Raw genomic sequence first — 18,589 nt, 5'->3', positions numbered from 1 at the left:
TTAAAATTAATTTACAGAAGAGGTATAAAAGATTTTCCCAGACATGCCATGGATGGGATGCAGCTTCCCAGGTTTTGAATGGGTGGCAGATTGGTATTTCCTTGTCTGCTTTTTCAGCTATAAAAATTGAGCTGTATTGTTGCTTCACTGTATGTATTAAAAGACATAGGTTACTAATTTTTCAGAAAGCCTCAGATATTGCTGGAAGTGATACTGTTCTGTCTGTTCAACACTTAGTGAACCAGTGAAAGATGAAGCTGTTCTTCAAAGCAGTGATGATAATATAAGCAAAGGTTTAGCAGTTTACTGATGTTCACTTAAGATAGTGTGATGAGCGTACCATGGCATAAACTGTTAGTTAAATATTTTCATTAATGATTTTTACTTAAAAGGTAGGAGTGCAGTAGCAAAACTTGCTGATGACACACCATAGGGGCGTTACCAACACAGCAGAAATATTGCACAGGAAAATCGTAATAGGTTTGAGTTTTTCAGCAGTAGGAATTAGAGGAAATTTGATGAAGTGCAGTGTCATGCACCTAAGGACATGGCTTGCTACAAAATCATCAGTTGATCTCTTAGTCCAGTGACGTTCCAGAGATTCTTAGGCTATTCCTGTAAGGCCTGCAAAATGTGGTTTGGAAATGCATGTCCATCCTGACTATTCTAAAATCAGTATATGGGTATCTTCAAGTGGGGAAAACATCTGTGATGAATTAGTGGTCGGATGACTTGTAACACAAGTGACTGAACCTGTTGAAAAGACAAATGTCCTAGGGTGCAGAAATCCAGGATGCTACCATTAATGACAGAATATTTGACTTAATGCAGTCAGTGTTACAATCTTTCTCTCTCTCTTTTTTTTATTATTATTTTTATCCAGGTCAGCCAGTTCAGACAGCTGTATTCCAAAGTGATCAATGATAAGCATGATGATGTTATGGCAAAGTTTGGAGCAATCCTGGCACAAGGCATTTTGGATGCAGGTAATTCCCAAATATGTAAAACAATTTTCTAAACTTTTCTTAGCTACAATAGCTGTAATAGCACCTCATTACCCAAATGAAGTTTGCTGGCTTTATGCCTGTCACATAATAGTAGCAAGAAATCTCAAATTTCAAGTTGTTTTAGCTAATTAAAGAAATAAGCCCTTTTTTGCAGTCAGCTTATATCAGTGTGCTTCTGTTAGAGACTCAACCCAGTCATTGGAGCAGAATTTGTGTCCAGAAATCTGGACAAATACGATCTTTTTGCTCTGTTTGTCACCCTGAACGTTGATTTATAGCATGATACATTGCTGCTTTATTTTTCTAAGTAAGTATCTGCTCCAGAAACTTGGAAATCTTGTGGTATCCAGTTCTCATATTTTGCTTTTTCTGTTAAAACTTGACATAACCAGTTTTTAAAAAACATGTATTGAATATGTTTTTAATAACAAGGTTTTGCCTTTTTCCTGATTACTGAGAGATGTTGCACAGTGGGAAACATCATTAACTGCATCTATGTTACTTCAGAAGACCCAGTTAGTTTCACAGACCACTACCTTTTTCTAGCAGAGGAAACGCCGTTTCATGAGTGTTAATGTCTAAATGTTGAGCCAGGGATAGGATTCTCTAAAGACATTAGAATGTCACAAGGGCTGAATTGCAGGGTGAATTAAGGAAGGATCCTGTAAGCAAAGAGGACAGACAATGTTTCGTTTCAAATTTTTCCTTCTGCTGGAGTTAAGACTTGTACAGTGCTGTGTCTGTCGATAGCACCCCCTTTCCAAGTTTCCAAACACAGTTTCTCCCATCTGGTCTCTCGTGCCATGGCCTTTTCTTGCCATACACCACCTTATTCTGTGTGATCAGAAGAAACAAGCTGTTTTTTCCCTGTACTCTGAGATCGAGGTTAGTCCTGAAGTCACGTAAGCAAAGGAGTCTCATGTATTTGTCTCTGTGGCATGGCTTCAGCACAGCACCATGCGCTGTGGTTACACAGTGTCTGTCTGAAACTACTACATCTCCAAGCCATGTGGTGGGGGAAGAAAAAGTTAGGGCTGCCTGCATCTATCTGCATGGAAACATGCTTAAAAAGCTCTCTTCCTGGTGGGCACATGGCAGTCAGGCTGCTCTGCGCTTTATGACTAGGGCTACTAGAAGAAAGCAACTGGAACCATCTTCTTTATTTTTATCGCCTCCCAGATACCCCTCCTGGAACTCATGCTGAGCAATATTCTTGGCATAAAACTGTTGGAATAATTTTGGTCATTCCCATACTCATACTGTGTTGCTGGGAAGCCAGAGCCCAGCTGGCTCAGAGATTTTTCTCTCAGCAGTACAGACCTGCTTCAGATTCCAAGCTTTAAGATTAAATCATAAAAATGCAGCTAAAACCTTATTTGCTTCCTGTGTCACTCATGTATTATATAATGACTTGGAAACCAGAAGCATCCAATTTTAATAAACTACATATGAATTTGTGCCAACTTTAACCTCTTTATTTCTTGCCAGGCAGCTGAGGGAGGGCTGTGAACTACCCTTTCTTAACCTATTGCCGTTTTCATTGGAGCCTCTTAAAAGAATAAATTCTTTTTATCTGTCCCATACAAGTGCTTATCTGAAACAATGAGCTATAGAATTTAATTATCACCATCAGGAAAAAAAGGTTCTTTGTGTCATCTGCCACAGCTGGGGCAATTGAATATGGGGGTTTTGTTGGTTTGTTCTTTTTTTTTGGTGGAGGAAGGAGAAGAGCATAATTATTTTTCAGTGACAGACTTTGATTAAAAGCACAAGATTTCCAGTGCGCAACTGGGAAATGGTGCAGTGGAGGTAGGTTTTTTGCTCTGACAATGAGGCAGTCAGACTTCCTTTCCTGGAAGGAGCAGGGTACCTTGGGAGCACTGAATTGGGAATGACTAGTTTGGTCATTGTCTGATTGTTAGGCCCCAGCAGCTACATTTTTACTTCTTTAATAAAACAAGACAAATGTAGACACCTAAATTTAACTTAGGGATTTTGTTTTTCCTTCAATCCCTCTGAACTTTCATAACGCTCCCCTTCATGTACAAACATGCTTTCTCGTTCCAGGCGATGACTCCCTTTCTGTTCTTTTCAAAATCAATGTGCTTTATTTTCTGGAGCATGTATTCACAAATGTGAGCTACAAAAGGAATATACTGATCTAATTAGATGTCAGGATTTTACCTGCTTGAAGACTGTTTTGCCTTCTGGACTCTATCTTCTCTGGTTCTTAACGCCACATTTCTCAATCAGTGAGGAAAAAGAAGGAGCGGTAGTCACTACACAGATACCTGTGTAGTATCTGGAAAATCCTTTTTTGGAAAGGTTTGGGTGGTATGAGCAGTGGGCACTGGGCAATTCAGACTTAAGACAAATAAGTTGTTGACAGCCTGATGGTGAATGTACTGGATTCTCCACAGTTTGGAGACTTTTTTGATGAGTGATGAAAAAGAAAGTGTCATCCAAATTACAGAGGAAAGAATTGCCTATCTCTTCATTGCTGTCTCCAAATACGCATCTCGCATGATGTGTTATATTTTGGATATTAAAGACTTTATTGCAAAAAATAAATTTTGCATAAGGTCTGTTCTTCCACACGTTGAATTTGGTGCTACTGTTTCCCACCTTTCTCCTGCCTGTCCCTGTTCAGGAGCTCTTCATGTAAAGTTGGGTCTAACTCTCTGGTAGTTAAGAAAAAAGTCATTATCCTGTGCTAATGTTTTTGTCCATTAGGTAAGAGCTACCTTGTGTTTCATTGTCCATGTGAATCAGGTAGCTGGCACATGCTGAAATCTACTTTGCCAGGGTTTTGATGGCTCGTCCTGTGAGATTTTTGACTTTTCTGTGCTGCTGCTAACAGTTCAGGTAGTCTTCATTCACCACATAGATGAAGCGGTTTATAAGTCTTTGCTGATAGAGAAAGGAACACTGTGATACTGTTAGAAAATGAGGTGCTGCCTAGGCCAGGGTTGGAAACTGATTTCCGAAGTCCGCAAAACATCTTTTTCTAATGACTGTTGTACTGGTGTGTTGCCCTGGGCTCACACTGCCAGAGTATTACCAAGTGCCACCATAACTATGTAACTACGTAAAGGGTGAGTTCATCAAAGTATATAAATCATCAGTATCTGCTTGCTGCACTCCCCGCCCCCCCCCCCCAGCCTTGTTAACTGATATTAAACTTGAGCCAGCAAATCCTTATAGCCTTTAGAACAGTCACTTTAATTCCAGCCACCTTTGCTACAGTGACAGTGTGAATTCTGGGAGATGGACCTTACAGTACTACCCAAGGAGCCCTGAAAATTTTTTGTTGTGTGCTGTTGGGTTTTGGGGGTTTTTTTGGGTTTTTTTCCCAGGCATCATGTCACAGCTTTCATCCATTCAGCCAAAGATCTGGAATGTGTTCCCTTCCAGACTGTCAGAGCTGCTGCTTAATCATAAAGATAAATCACAGCTGTGCAATACATCTTCCTACCTTTCCTGCTTCCTGCAAAACCCTGGGAGTGAGGGTGGGCTGTGTGTGGGTGAAAACCAGCAGAAAGATGTAGCATGACAGCATCTTTTGAATATGAAATCTTGTTACTCATCCAGGAAATTCCAGAGATTGGATAATACAATTCTAAAGGATAAAATAAATTCTGAAAATCATAGTCCAGAAGTTTGATAAAGTCTAGTTAAGTTGCTTGTGCAACATACACTGGGCTGCCTGATCCAGAATATCTGCAGATTACTGCCCTGCCCTTATGCAGTGAAGAAAACTTCAAAGTGAAAATGAGGGAGAAGACCAGAAATTCAGGTGTGCGGTTTGACATGTTTAGGGATAGCACGAGACCTCAGGCAGTCCCTCCTTAATGCTGTGGCAAATCCAAGTATAAGGGCAAGAGACTGGCATTCGAGAAAATAAGGAGAAGCAGAACAGACCTAGCAGTAGTAAAAGATGACGCTGTATCATGGCCTTTCTTTGAAGAGGTGGCAGGAAGGAATTGTCTAGTCAAACAGCAGATCTGTTGCTACCGTGGAAGGAAAGCAAGGATTTTGATGCCTTCCTGTAGGATACTCCACGTACTATGCAGAGTATTCTATAGGAGGGCATCAAAATACTCCATCTTCCACTGCTTCTCCTGGGACCAACACTGACAGACACCTAGAGATTACTGCTTTGTTCAGGGCTTTCATTAATTCTGGCAGCAGAAATTAATTTTGTTTGTCTGTAAAACTCGGGCAGCTCCATTGCTGCTCGCCCTATGGAGCTGGCTGTTTGTGTGAGGCAGGGAAATGCTACTCCAGTTGGGATTTTCAGCTACAAAGTGCCCCAAGTTTGCGGTGAGTGGGTGTTTGTATTTTAACAAAGTTAACCTTCCTGCACCTGGTCTTGTCAGCGGTAATGGACTTGCCTGGTGCCCTCTTCAACTCAGTTCGCTGTGTTCATCAGAAGAGTGCAGATCAGATTAACACTTTCTCGCTCTGTCTGCAAGCCCAGTCTTTCAATTTGGTTTCTAGCTGGATGTTTCTGCACTACATCAACATACAGAGCTGTTTGGTCTTTGCTTTTCAAGTGCAAGGCTAAGACTTGGTTGTCTGGCAGAGATGGAATTTTGCTGCAAAGACTGCAGGAGCTTGTCTTTCTGCTGCTTAGATTGATAATGTCTAGAAGCAACTTCTGAAGTTGCTGCTGTTTACTATTTTTTTTTCTACTGAGATGGTGTGGGATAAAAACCTAGGCATATTTCTTCTGAATAACTGACAGTTCAGAGAGGCAGCCACAGAAAGAAAAGTTTCTGTATACACTGCTTTATGTGCTGTTTTCCTTGTGAGTCTTGTCTTGTGGATCATATATATGCTGTGTCTTAAAACAGCTTATGGCAAAGGTTTACCTTTTTCTCCCCCTCTCCCTGCCTTCTGCACTGTACTTTTGTTTAACCTGTATTCATTGGTTGTGTTTGGGTAATATGTAGCAGATAGCTTGGTTGTTAACGCTGCCTGTCTGCTCCACTGTGTAAGCTGAGGTCACAGTAAAGGAGGGAGGGATGTTCCAGAGCAGAAATCTGTCAGTGTTGTGGCCTGGCTTGCGCTGTGTAGCCCCCTTTACAGCAGCTGTTTCAGGGATGTGTTGCTTAGCTGTCCTTGTGGAGTACCAAGGAATGCATTGATTAACTTACTTCATTTGTGATTCCTTACAGGAGGCCATAACGTAACTATTTCACTGCAGTCGAGGACAGGACATACTCACATGCCTTCTGTGGTGGGGGTTCTGGTCTTCACCCAGTTCTGGTTCTGGTTCCCCCTGTCACACTTCTTGTCACTGGCTTTCACCCCAACATGTGTCATTGGCCTTAACAAGGATCTTAAGGTACGTAACGAGCAGAGAGGAGAAGAGGTGCTGATAGCTACTTGGAAGACTGGAGTGGTGTGGGAGGGATGTGCATGGATTTGTTGGTTTTCTTGCATGTTTCAAGCTTGTCTTGCTAGAAGAGGTGCTAACTGGAAGAAGTCTGAAAAGCAGCCTTAAATTGCAGAGCTGGTGGTGGGAATAAGAACAGGAAAAATGCAGAGAACAGGCTTTGACACATTTACTTCAAAAAAGGAACTCTAGTCAGAATATGTGGGTAGAGACCACTCTACTGTCACTCCAGAAGATCAAGGCTGTTTTTTTAAAAAAAAAAATAGGAAGCTTCATTGCCCTCCTCTACCCTCCGAAATAAATTATGTGGTATTCTGCCCTAGGAAAGCTAGCAGTGGGAAAACAGGATTTGTTTGGATTCCTTGGGGAATAAACATTAAACTGAGCAGTCGTGGGTACTGTACTTTTCTTATGCATCTGTTCTTCAAGCTGATCAGCTGTGGTATGGCCCCTGTAAGCTGTGTACCATGCTGGGTCTCCTGTGTTGAAGAGCTTAGCTAGTAACTTCCACAAAAAGCTTCTGAATGTGGCAGAGCAGGGGTGTGCATCCTCCTCCTGTCATTGCTGCAGGCTTGTTCTTTGGTGCACAGAGCATGCACAGGGCTGGGCTGGTAGTCCTCTGTGGGGCTGAGCCAGCTTGCTGGATTGCAGCCCCTAGACCAAAACCTTAGGGCTCTACGTCGCTTTTCTTCATGTCTCAGGCTGAGCATCAAGTCAATCTATGCAGAGCTCAAAATTATCACTGTGTTTGAAGGGAGTTTGCATGAAAATGCCTTCCCGCCCCTTCCTCTCTGTCCTGAATACTTCACAGGGGGTTGCATTGCTGCTTGTCTCTGCACCTCCCCAGTGGTCGTAAGCTCAGCTTTTTGGCTGCCTGGCTCTACTGCCATTTTGACTCTCCTTTCCCATCCCTTAGTTTCCAGGGAGCCCAGACAGCTGTAGGTCAGGTTATGTTCTATAACTTGGCTTGCACACTGAAGCCAGCTGCAGGCTGGTCATGTCTTATGGGCTGCACCACACCCACCTTGCTTCCTCAGAGCAGTTCCTGTTCTACCCATGCTCCATCGTGTGTCATAAAGGAAGAGAGTGGAGGTACTGCAGAAATTAATTCAGTTTAATAATTTGGATTGGCTGTCAGAAGATACTTTCTGCCCTTGTTTATGTAGCTGAGAGTAAAAGACTATGTGACATGGGAAATGCACCCCCAAAATGTACTGTCCTTTTGCAAGAGGTGAATGTCAGGCAGTGCTTGGTTTGCCCTAGCGTGCGTTGACAGAGCAGATCTTCACTTAGATCTTAAACCAATTTTGTGTTAATACAAGCAGGCACAGCAACGTCAAAACCACAGCTTTGCAACGATGAGAATAAAGCATAGTGTGAATAGCATAGAGTGTATGGAGAAAGCTAGGAGAGCTTGCCAGAGTCAAATTATAGAATAATTAAATAACATTGTTCTAGTTGAACTGTTGCCACTGATAACAGTTTCTCAGCTTCCGGAGGGGGAGAAGGGGAAGCTTGTATTCTTTAGAGGATCTGTGTTTGTCTCTGCTTGAAGGAAAATGAAGCTAAAGTAATTATTCTGCTGTGGGTTTTTTCCCCCCCCCCTGCTTTTCTCGTCTGTAACAATTCTTTTAACTATTTGTCTTAGATGCCAAAAGTCCAGTACAAGTCCAACTGTAAGCCGTCCACATTTGCCTACCCCCCACCTCTTGAGGTACCAAAGGAAAAGGAGAAAGAAAAGGTATTTGGGCTAGGTTTCTGTGTTGTAAAGACTAACCCCTTCTCCCTCCTAGTATAAACATTGATTTTGATGGCACTAACAGGGAATCTAAAGAGAGAAAGAAAAATTGGCAGGCGCTGTTGTCTCTGAAAGAGAGTTCTAGCTATTTTTTCCTGCTGAGCCTGGGACTGTTGCTGATCATGGCATACAAGTGCTGTGCTACTGAGCTGCTGGAACCTCTCTTGTCTTCAGCTGTCAAGCAGAAGCATTGATCTTAAAAAAAAAAAAAATGCTTTCCATGCCCTACTGATTTGTACGTGTCATCTTTGTGCAGCACCTAGCACAGCAGAATCCTTGTCCATGACTTGGGCTCAAAGTGCTACTGCAGTACAAACGTTGAGAATATTAGGTGGGACGCTTCTCAAATAGTCTTATATGGAAGGACAGAAGTGTACCTGGTCTCAGGGCAGCGGGCCCACGTGCTAAAATAATAGCTGTCAGGCCCATGGAGTGCAAAAAGGTAAATGTGGAACTAAGTATGTCTAGGTATTGAAAAGGAAGAAGTGAGACCTGTTGCATGACAGGTGGGACAATAGTGGAAGTAATTTGTCTCCTAGCGCAGGATGGTGAAAGCTGTTGAGCAGACCACAGCAGCAGGCAGATCAGCCCTTAGGGAACAATTGCAGCAGTGGAGACCTCGGGCACACTGATGAATGACATTGTGTGAAAACTGTAAAACGTCACCAGAATTGAATGCTGGGCAGGACAGATTTCCGAGTCACCAAGGAACCCAGAAATGAACTCTGACGAAAGTCAAAGCTCACTGCTTATAGCTGCTTTGTGACCTTTGAAATAGGATGGGAATTGGACAAATCCTTTCTCTTTTAGACTTCTCTGGCCAAAATTAAAATGTGCCAAGAGCCTGCATTTAGCCTAGAAAGCCTCACCAGCAACGTGACAAATGCAATTCTTTCCTATCCCTCTCAAAAAGTTACTGCCTTAGAGACTGTTACTGTGGATAGAGAGATGTGCTCACTGTAAGGGTGATGTGCTGAATTTTTGTGTTTGGGTGTTGCTTCTGGATGCTTTCTGGCTCAGGAGTGCCAAAGCCTCATGAGGGCTCCTCCATAGGGCATTTTCTGTATCCATTTCTTTAGAGCAAGGAGAAACACAACTGTCTGATTAGGACAGTGGAACACCCTTAGGTCATTCTAAAGAGTACCTGTATTCCTGGTTTTTTTACTTTGGAGACTCAGGCAACAGGTTTTCCTGTAACAAGAATTCTCTTTTTTGCTCTGTTAAAAATAAATAAATAAACTTATCATATAGACACCCAGACAGTAATGATTAATCTCTAAATTAGGAAGTTTGTTCTCCTGTCTATGTGGCTTGACCCAGTCTGCATTCATGGCATTTTTTTCCCATCTGTGCCATTTATTTGCTTGGACGGTGGTGTATTTGTTGCTTAAACAGAGCAGTGGGTAGGAAATGGAATTGACCTTATTGACACCTTCCCTGAGAACTGATCTAATACTGTTTTCCCTTTGTTCCTCTGCCTGGGGAGCTAAAGCACTGCATAGTGCTGAATGCCTCCTCTGTTGACATATCCAGGTTTCTACTGCTGTACTGTCCATCACTGCAAAAGCCAAGAAGAAGGAAAAGGAGAAGGAGAAAGAGAAAAAGGAAGAGGAGAAGATGGAAGTGGTGGGTGCAAACAGTGAAACTTAAATGTTGTCTTCCCTCCCCCTTACAAATGCTGAAGGTGTGTCATGGCAGCTGGCACCCACTTACAGCTGTCCCACCTGCCAGCTGTTAGTACTGAGCAAAGCACTGACACGCGTTTCTGTGTACTGCATGCACTGGTTATCATCATTACTCATATTACTCATATTACATCATACATACATGTGTGTATGCACTGTTAAAAGCCAGAGGTGGTATTATTATTTGTGAGTCCTTTATTTCTGAGAAAGATCTTTCTCAATATTGTTAAGTAGCTGACTGACTTAAAGGCAGAAGCTTGTTTTGACAAATTGAGGTGTTCAACTGTGTGAACCTTTTGTTCATTATTTTATTGCCTGCTGTTTCTAGGCCAAGGGAATGTTATCTCTTAGCCCTGTACTTTTATTAATGTGGAAAATTCTCTTAGCAATTTCATGTCTTTGGTACCTCTGACCTTTTAAAAAGGACTCAATGTTGTAGCAGTTGCTTGGTGGTGTCTGAATCACTTGAGAGCACTGAAGACTTTTTAAACTTTCTGGGTTTGCACATGTTTAACGCCCTGTTCTGAAATGTTCACCTTTCGACAGCAGTTTCTTATGCGCTTTGCCCATCTGTCAAAATGCCAAACATTATCCACACCCAGTGCAGAACCAGCTGAGCTTTGAGCATAGGATCCATATGCTGCCGAGTAGTTACGGTGATTGTTTTGGTCCTCTTAAGATTCTTTCAGCTCATAGACCTGACACTGGAGTTTGTCATCCTCATTTGTCATCCTGGAGCAAGCTGAGGGATGGAGAAATGGCTGGACAATGAATTCTTGGTGGTTGCCGTAATTTGGAAAACATACAGCAGCTAAGATTCTTGCTGTGCCCTGACAAAGGAACCTTTTTGTGCTCTGCTAACAGATGTGAATATGCCAAGAACAACTGTAAGCTGAAAATGCATTATAGAATTGTTTAGGTTGGAAAAGACCTTTCAGATCATCAATAAAGATATTAAACAGAACGGGCCCCAGTACTGAGCTCTTGTGACCGGCGGCTGACTGGATTTAAGGCCATTCACCACCACTTTTTGGGCTTGGCCATCCAGCCAGGTTTTTATGCAGCAAACCTGTGCTGGGTCTGGCTGAGCCCCATAGCAGTCCTCGTAGTGCTGCACTTTGTATTAGTAGTTAGAAAGGTTGGTAACACACCAGCGTGTGGGCGCCTGCTGAGCAGTGCTCGCACAGCACCAGGGCTGTCTGTCCAGCAATCTCCCCCTCCACCAGTAGGCTGGGGGGGTGGGCAAGGTCTTGGGAGGGGACACAGCCAGGACAGCTGACCCAAACTGACCAAAGGGATATTACATATCACATGATGTCTGCTCAGAAATAAAAGCTGAGAGAAAGGGGGAGCAAGCGGGAGTGTTCATTATTTATGACATTTGTCTTTGGGAGCAACCGCTATATTTACTGAAGGCCTGCTTCCTGGTAAGTGGCTGAACATTGCCTGCTGATGGGAAGTAGAGAATAACATCTTTTGTTTTCCTTTGCTTCCACATGTGTGACCTTTGCTATTGCTTTATTAAACTGCCTTTATCTTGACCCGCAAGTTTTTTTCCATCTTACTATCTTCCCTCCCTGTTCTGCTGAGGAGGGGAGTGATAGAGTGGCTTGGTCAGCACCTGGCATCCAGCCACGGTCAACCCACCCCAAGACGCTGTGGCAATCCAAGCCACGAGCAGCTAGTTTATCCAGGAGAACACTGTGGGAAACTGTGTCAAAGGCTTTACTAAAGCTGACAAGCCCAGTAGAAACCTTTCTGAATCTACTTTAACATCTTTGTGAGAAAAGCAGCATGGTCAGAGAATTTTTGGCCTCTTTAATTTTAAAAAGAGGCACACAAGTGGTATGTGAAGGGAGTGTGGCATAAGATCAAAGGTGTATGTGTGAAATAACCTTCCTAAATCTAAAGTGTGGCCATGTTGTAGGCACTGAACTTCATCCAGTTAGCCCAGAGAATGAATCCCATGCATAGGTAGGATCTCTATTTTTTGTCTTTTGCTTCCTTTATGAGAGTTTTCTCATCACCAAACATTGTCTTTTCTTTGAATTATTCTTACAGCACTATATACTAAGCAAAATGTGCTGAACGGATTCATGTTTCTTGTAAAATTACTGCAATTTACAGTTAAGTACAGGTGTTGAGAGGAAGCGATACATTAGAAGGTATTAGCATGTCATGTCTCTGTGTGTGTGGACTCCAGATGTCTGAAAAATTTTCCTGGCTGAATTGAGCATAAAAATGAGGATAGCAAAAAGGGATCTTGCTGCCACCTGCTGTGTTTGAGTGTTTTGCTGTTTTTTTTAATGTTTTAGAGGTACAATTGCTTTCCTGTTTTTCTGTTATGCCTGTTGTATGACTAGTAATCCACAGCTTCCAAGAGATCTGCGCAGTGACAAGCAGTCACCATGCCAGAGAAAGTCTTGTCAGCTGTTACAGGACATGCCAGGCATTTAGTGGTGTTCCTGATCATTTCCTATTGGTTGTTTCCATCATTTCTGCAGTCTTTTTTGTTTGCAACTCCGATGTTCCTGAGCAAGAGGGAAAACATGATTCATGTTCTTAAGTATGCAAAGGATGCTGTGTTTTTTCCTTCTGAGCTTTTGCCTCTAGCTGCTGAGTCATTGGGTAGAGGAGGGCTTAACTGCAATTCCTTAGGGAGTCACTGAGGTCAAGTCATTTTGGTTGAGTGGCTGTCAATACCAGTAGCATGAAATATCAGTGACAGCTTTATAGCTGTGAAGATACAAGGGCAGCTTTTGGCAATTTTCATGTGCTCATTAACAATATTAAAGAGTCTTCAGCTGTGAACAAAAAGTGGTGAGTGATTTTACAGGAAAAGTATTAGAAAGGGGAGCCACAGGTAGATTGTTCACTACCACCTCTCATTGAAGTTACTTTCACCTGCAGTCGACTGAGGCATTGCCTTGATGAGAGCGCTTAGATTTATACTGGCATTGCCTGTGCTAGATACTGTGGTAGATACACGTTAGCTTGTTCCTTGGCAGAAGAGTGGTTTCTCACCACACTCTTGAGTTGCTGCCTGGTTGTACCTTACCCTCCTGAACTGAGAAAGAGTTAGAGATTGCTGTTAAAATCATGTTGATGTTCTTTTCCCTCCTCCACAGGATGAGACTGAAAAGAAGGATGAAAAAGAAAAGAAGAAAGAGCCTGAACCCAACTTCCAGCTTCTGGACAACCCAGCCAGAGTCATGCCTGCTCAGCTCAAAGTTCTCACTATGACAGAGAGCTGCCGATACCAGCCTTTCAAACCAGTAAGTGTCACCTTCCTAGCCCGTGTACGTGCTACAGAGCATTCTCAGTGTTGGGCTTGTGTGTAAGGACCCAGAAGTTCTGTATGTACATGAGAATGCCACTCACACCTAGTGCATCACTGTCACGTGTTACGGACTTGCAACTTCACTGTTGTCATATTAACTTTTTAGTGTCCCTTTCTCCAAATGATGACATGCAGTTCTAGTTGTGGGAAAGCCAGAGCTGCTGCACACCTTTTCACCATGCTAATGCTGCTTTATTTTTCTTTCTCTTCTACATACATCAAATGCTACAACGTGGAAACCAGTCAGATGTACTTTTTGTATTAATGACATTGCTGGGGACATATAGACTAAACCGTGATCTTTACAAAGGGGTGAAAAGTTGTACAGGCTTATTGTCAAAGCACTGAAATGCAGTAGGACTTGGGCTGGAGCTTTGTTATCCTGCAGTGGGATTTATACCTAAATGGAGGGATTTTGTCATTAAACAGATTTCCTATTCAGTTACATCTGACCTTAGAAAAGTGTCTTCACCTCCTGTTAACACAGAAAAAAGATAGCATGTGATTGCCAGGTGGAGTATGAAAAGGATCTTAGTTACCCCATGGGCTTAATGCTAACTTTTCTGAGATGCTCAAATACATTGCAAAGCTGGTAAGCTTACTCCTGACCTCTAAATCTCCCGAGTCAGATTCTTCTGGTCTTCATTTTTGTTCAAGAAATAATACCCTTGACTCCCCTCTTTTGCAGGACTATGCATGGGAAAATGGTGTTCAGAAGTAATAATATTTTTTTCCAGGAAAATAGTCATGTTTTTAAGAAACGGACTTCCTTGAATTCCATCAGCACATTAGAATTCTCTGTGCATCGTCCCCTTTTAAAGTGTCTCCTTTGGCAAAGCTGTGGAAGGACTTTTTAGTTTCTACCCTTTAAAAAGAAGAGGTGACTCAAATGGTATTTGAATTGGGAAAATCCGCTATGTGGTCCAGTAAGCATCATGTCATGCACTGAAATGTAGATGTATGAAATGAAATGAGATGTATGGAATGAAATGCAGAGCAGAGTCTTTCATGAGAGGAGTGCAGCTTCCTGCCTTAAACCCCCATAAAGAGGTTTTGAAGAGAACAAAACAGTGCAGTTTCTTGCTGGGATTAGGGTGTGTAACCAACGAGGCTCTTGAAATGGAACTGTTCTGGACCTTTGCTCTGCTTTGGGGAATGCCAGAGTAAAAGGCCTCTTTGAAATGCTGTTTATAGCCTGGAATCCTGCTGTGACCAAATCCCTGATCCTGGCCAGGCATGACACGGCACTGCCTCTTCACACCTTGTGTTTCAGTCTTGGAGACGCACAGATTTGCTTCAGTCTGCCAGGATGTTTGGCTGTGATCTTTGTAATTAATTCCCCTTTGGTTTTACAAGGTTCTGCTAATAGGATTCATCAGTCGGTGGAAGCTGGTGATCAGATTAGTCTCTGTTTCAGATAGCCTCCTGGGAGGCGGCTACACAGAGAAGCTTCACTAAGCTTTGTGGCCCTGAAAATATGAGCCTTATAAAGCAATTATGGTTCAATTAGTTTTCATGTGGAAAACTGCAGACTGGGATTGGGGTAAAGCTGTGTATCCAGATGTCATTTTCTATCAAACTAGACTTAGATAGTGGAAATACAAAAGGTAGCCTGGGTAGAGTGTTCCATCCCCTTACCAGACAGGGATCCAGGTGAGTGTGAGATGCTTTGCTCTCTGAAACTCATTCCTGCTGAGGTGTTTCACGTGGCTCAGGATAAACACTTGTGGTCACAAACACTCCACCACGAGGCAGAAGCAAGCTGCTCTAATGCTCACTGCACTTGTCTTGCAGCTTTCCATTGGAGGCATCATCATTCTGAAGGACACCAGTGAGGATATGGAGGAGCTGGTTGAACCTGTGGCAGCTCACGGTCCAAAGATTGAGGAAGAGGAGCAAGAACCTGAACCACCAGAGCCCTTTGAGTACATTGATGATTAAGACCTGAGGTATAGCGTAGCATGCAAAGTCACCTTTATTAATCCAAATGAAGGGAAAAGCCTCTTTGGATCAACTGAAGCAGTTACCAGCATTCAGCACTCTTGTTTTAGCTCTTTGATGGCTTCTGTGCCAGATTCAGAAACATGCTCTGTCCCAGTTTGAAGAGCTTGGGAGCAATAAAAAAAGTCCACTCTTCCAGATCAGGCTTGACCCAGTCATATTGGATCTGGTCTTTAATCTCACAGGCTTAGCTACCCTTGAGTAGAGCCTTGCTGGGCAGAGTTACAGCAGTGTGGGGGGTCACAGGCAACAGCTGAGCTGTGAGTAATCAACTCATGAAAGATGGCCCAAAGGACAAGTGGTTTATGTAACAAAGCTGTCATCTGCTTGACCTCAGTGAGGCACGATTGATCGGAAGAGTGCTACTACTCTGCTTTCTGGGGTTGTCTTGTCTTCCCACCAGATCTTAGCAGAATTTAAAGACACATGGGCTCTGTGGGGCTCTCTGAGCCCGACATAAAGATACTTGTAGATCTGTTCCAGGCAATGAATGGTGTGGTTCTCGGGTTCCTTGGTTAAAGTGCCTGAGCTGATGTGCAAGTTTCTCACTGAGAGGCAGAAACCCAGTTGCTTTATTTCCAAATATGGGCTGGCATGTCCCAGCACTCCAAAGAGCAAAGGTTATGCACTTGAATTGGTGGATGGGCAGGAAAACAAACTCCTTGCTAAAATCTGTAAATGTTGCGTCAGAGGCAGGCTCGGGTGAGCATGTGGGGCCAACCACAAGAAGCTTTAGTTAAATACATTTGCTTTTCTGGTTTCTCTCTTCCCCCTCTTCCAGGATCATGTCCTCTAAAGAAGACACTATGCTTGATATCAGAAAGACAGACATGAAGACCTTCCTATCAAGATCTGCTGTTCAGTGCATGCAGCCCCAATCTGTGCTGAGCTAAAGCTGATAGTCCGTGTTTTATGGCTGAAGAACAGATATATGCTATTTAGTGTACTCTTTCACAAAACCTTGTTTTCAAATAAATATATTAAAAACTCTTGACAGAAAACCTGCTTCTTTAAAAAAAAAAAAAAGGAAGACTAACAACCCTGTCTTCCACTTGCTGAAAAAACTAGACCTAAGTTGTGCACCTTCCTTCAGTGCAACTTGACTGACTCTGCTCCTATGTAGAGTTGTTTGGATCTGTGCACATTTGCTTTCTCTAGCACTCGTTTGGGCTGAGCAAGGTCACCAACTCCAATCTGGCCCAGCCATAGCACTGGTGCTACAGAGAGGGCAGGTCTCTACTTGCCAGCAGCTTTCCAGATGAGATCTGCTTCCAAATTACCTCTGTGGTACTGACTTTGCACTGATCGTTGTGCACAACCCATTGCTCTACCCTGGTATTTGTGTGACAGTGCGGGGCTTGACAGGAGGGCTCTGGGTGTTAGTGATGGAGAAACGGGGGCATGTGTTTTCTTGTTTAACAGAATCCTTTTCCCCGCCCCCCCCCCAATGTGCTTTCACTGCTTCAACCAAGTACGAGCATAGTAGCTGATGTGAGCAGGCAGCTAGAAATACATTACAGGCCTAGATGGGGTGAATCCAGACATGTCTGTTGTTACACTGATGTGTATCATTAGCCAAGGGGGGAATTTACAGTCAGGGGTATGGAATGAGCAGCAGTCCGAAGGAAGGAATGCTGCTCGGTCGTTAGCTGTCCAGCCAGCCCTTTACCTGTTGGGCTGTAACGCTTCAAAGAGTGAGTCACAGGTGAACCATAGATTCTAGCCCTGGTCAGTTGTAAGCCAAATGCTGGGCAAAGCTCCTGTTGAAGCAGCTTTTAAATGCAATGAGGGTTTTATTGTATGTATGTTGGGAATATTTTGCTCTATGTGAACATAGCATAAGCTTATGTGCATCCGTAATAATGGATGACAAGTCTTGCATGTAGTGCCTGGGAGCTTTTCCAGCAGATGGTTTATTTTGGTTAATGTTACTATAGCAATAGAATAGTCTGCTTTTGTTCTTTGCAAAGCTTAAGCAATACAGAGCAGAGGTATGGGACTGAAAGCCAATTTTGAGTCCTAGGCTCCAGTCAGAAGTCTCTGAAGTTGAAATGTTGTCTCAGTAATGGTGCTGGTCAGAGCTCGAAGTTCTCAGTGTGATACAGATCTGTTCTCCCATGGAGCAGAGCCAAGCATGAACCTGAAACGGCTACAAACGGCATTACTGTCAGTAAAACTGGAAACAGTGAATCACTGCTCCTATCCCATAGTCATTCAAAGTGAGAACTGGTGGTGTGGTGCAAGAAACAGGAGCTGGACAAGTGTACATTGTGTGAGTCTTTTTGGTGCTATAATCCCTTCTCTTTGAGTAGGTACCTGTACCCCTTACTCCTGCGTGTTCTGCAGATGCCAACCAGCATGGAACGTGGTGTTTTTCAGGTAATTTGTTAGTAATGCTTTGTGTCGTCTTACAAAATACTGTGTAGAGGGGAGGACATTGGGAGGAGAAAAAAACCCCTCATTTCAGGTCATTCAGCAACCTGCCAGATGGCCAGATACTGCTGGGAGATTCCTAAAGTCCGAGTCCAAATGCTGGGAATAGCTGGCTCAGAAGGACCAAAAGTCCCGTATTCGTGCTTTGGCCAAGCTGTGAGCAGTCTGCTTCTATTCACGGGAGTTTTTGCTGAGCCTTTCATACTACAACAGACATTTCAATGTAGCTGGTATATTCCTGGTGCTTGTTACAGGTTTGGTTCTCAGTGTGGCTGTGTAAATGTGTATGCACAGAGCAGTTCCCACTGTACTGCCTGGGGCACCATCCAGAGACTTGATTCTTGTGCGAAATGATTTTCTTGTGCTTGTAATACCACTCCTGCCTCTGGCAGTGATGTTTTCCAGAGCTCCCTTGGTACAAGCAAATGTAAAAAAGTGAGATAGCCCCAAGCTGCTACTCTGGGGCCACATGGTAAGGTTACACTCGGACAGACAGATTTTTAGAGCAGCGTTTTGTGGCTGTGGAAGAAAAAGGCCACATATGCCAAGCTGGGGACATCAGGAGGGGCGTTGGGAATTGGCCTGTCCTCACTTCCCTGGCTCTGCTGCTCGCTGCTCTTTTTCTCCACTATGTAAACACACATGGAAACTGTGTGGTTCAAGATTGATAACACAGATGCAGAAAAGCACTCACTGTCTTGGCTTTCTCCTATGGCTGCTTCACGTTTCCTGCTTGGGAGAATGTCCTGGACAGGAGTTGAGGGGAGGGGGGAGTGGCGCTGGAGGAGCATGGATAGAGGTGGCTGCTGGTTGAAGGGTGAAGCAAATGATGAGCGGTGTGAAGGAGGAGAGGTGACGGCCACACCGCAGCTCTGAGTGGCTGTGGGCTGAGTGGGAAGGGGCAGCTTGGTGGGATAGTGCTCA

The 18,589-nt window shown here is 43.4% G+C and overlaps 1 protein-coding gene across 1 annotated transcript in view; it reads left to right on the top strand.

Annotated features, from left to right (window-relative positions):
* Nucleotides 1-16,224, top strand: part of PSMD1 (proteasome 26S subunit, non-ATPase 1) — a 75,631-nt gene extending 59,407 nt beyond the window's left edge. The window contains exons 19-25 of the mRNA XM_056358087.1: nucleotides 884-986; nucleotides 6,188-6,357; nucleotides 8,057-8,149; nucleotides 9,740-9,832; nucleotides 13,020-13,166; nucleotides 15,026-15,180; nucleotides 16,014-16,224. Coding sequence (XP_056214062.1) covers nucleotides 884-986; nucleotides 6,188-6,357; nucleotides 8,057-8,149; nucleotides 9,740-9,832; nucleotides 13,020-13,166; nucleotides 15,026-15,172 — 753 coding nt within the window. The 3' untranslated portion in view covers nucleotides 15,173-15,180; nucleotides 16,014-16,224. The remainder of the gene's footprint in view (nucleotides 1-883; nucleotides 987-6,187; nucleotides 6,358-8,056; nucleotides 8,150-9,739; nucleotides 9,833-13,019; nucleotides 13,167-15,025; nucleotides 15,181-16,013) is intronic.
* Nucleotides 16,225-18,589: the final 2,365 nt, after the last annotated feature.

This window comes from Falco biarmicus, chromosome 13, assembly GCF_023638135.1.
Source record: "Falco biarmicus isolate bFalBia1 chromosome 13, bFalBia1.pri, whole genome shotgun sequence".
Taxonomy (NCBI): domain Eukaryota; kingdom Metazoa; phylum Chordata; class Aves; order Falconiformes; family Falconidae; genus Falco; species Falco biarmicus.
The sequence above is the reverse complement of the archived record's forward strand: the minus strand, read 5'-3'. Positions and strand labels throughout refer to the sequence as shown.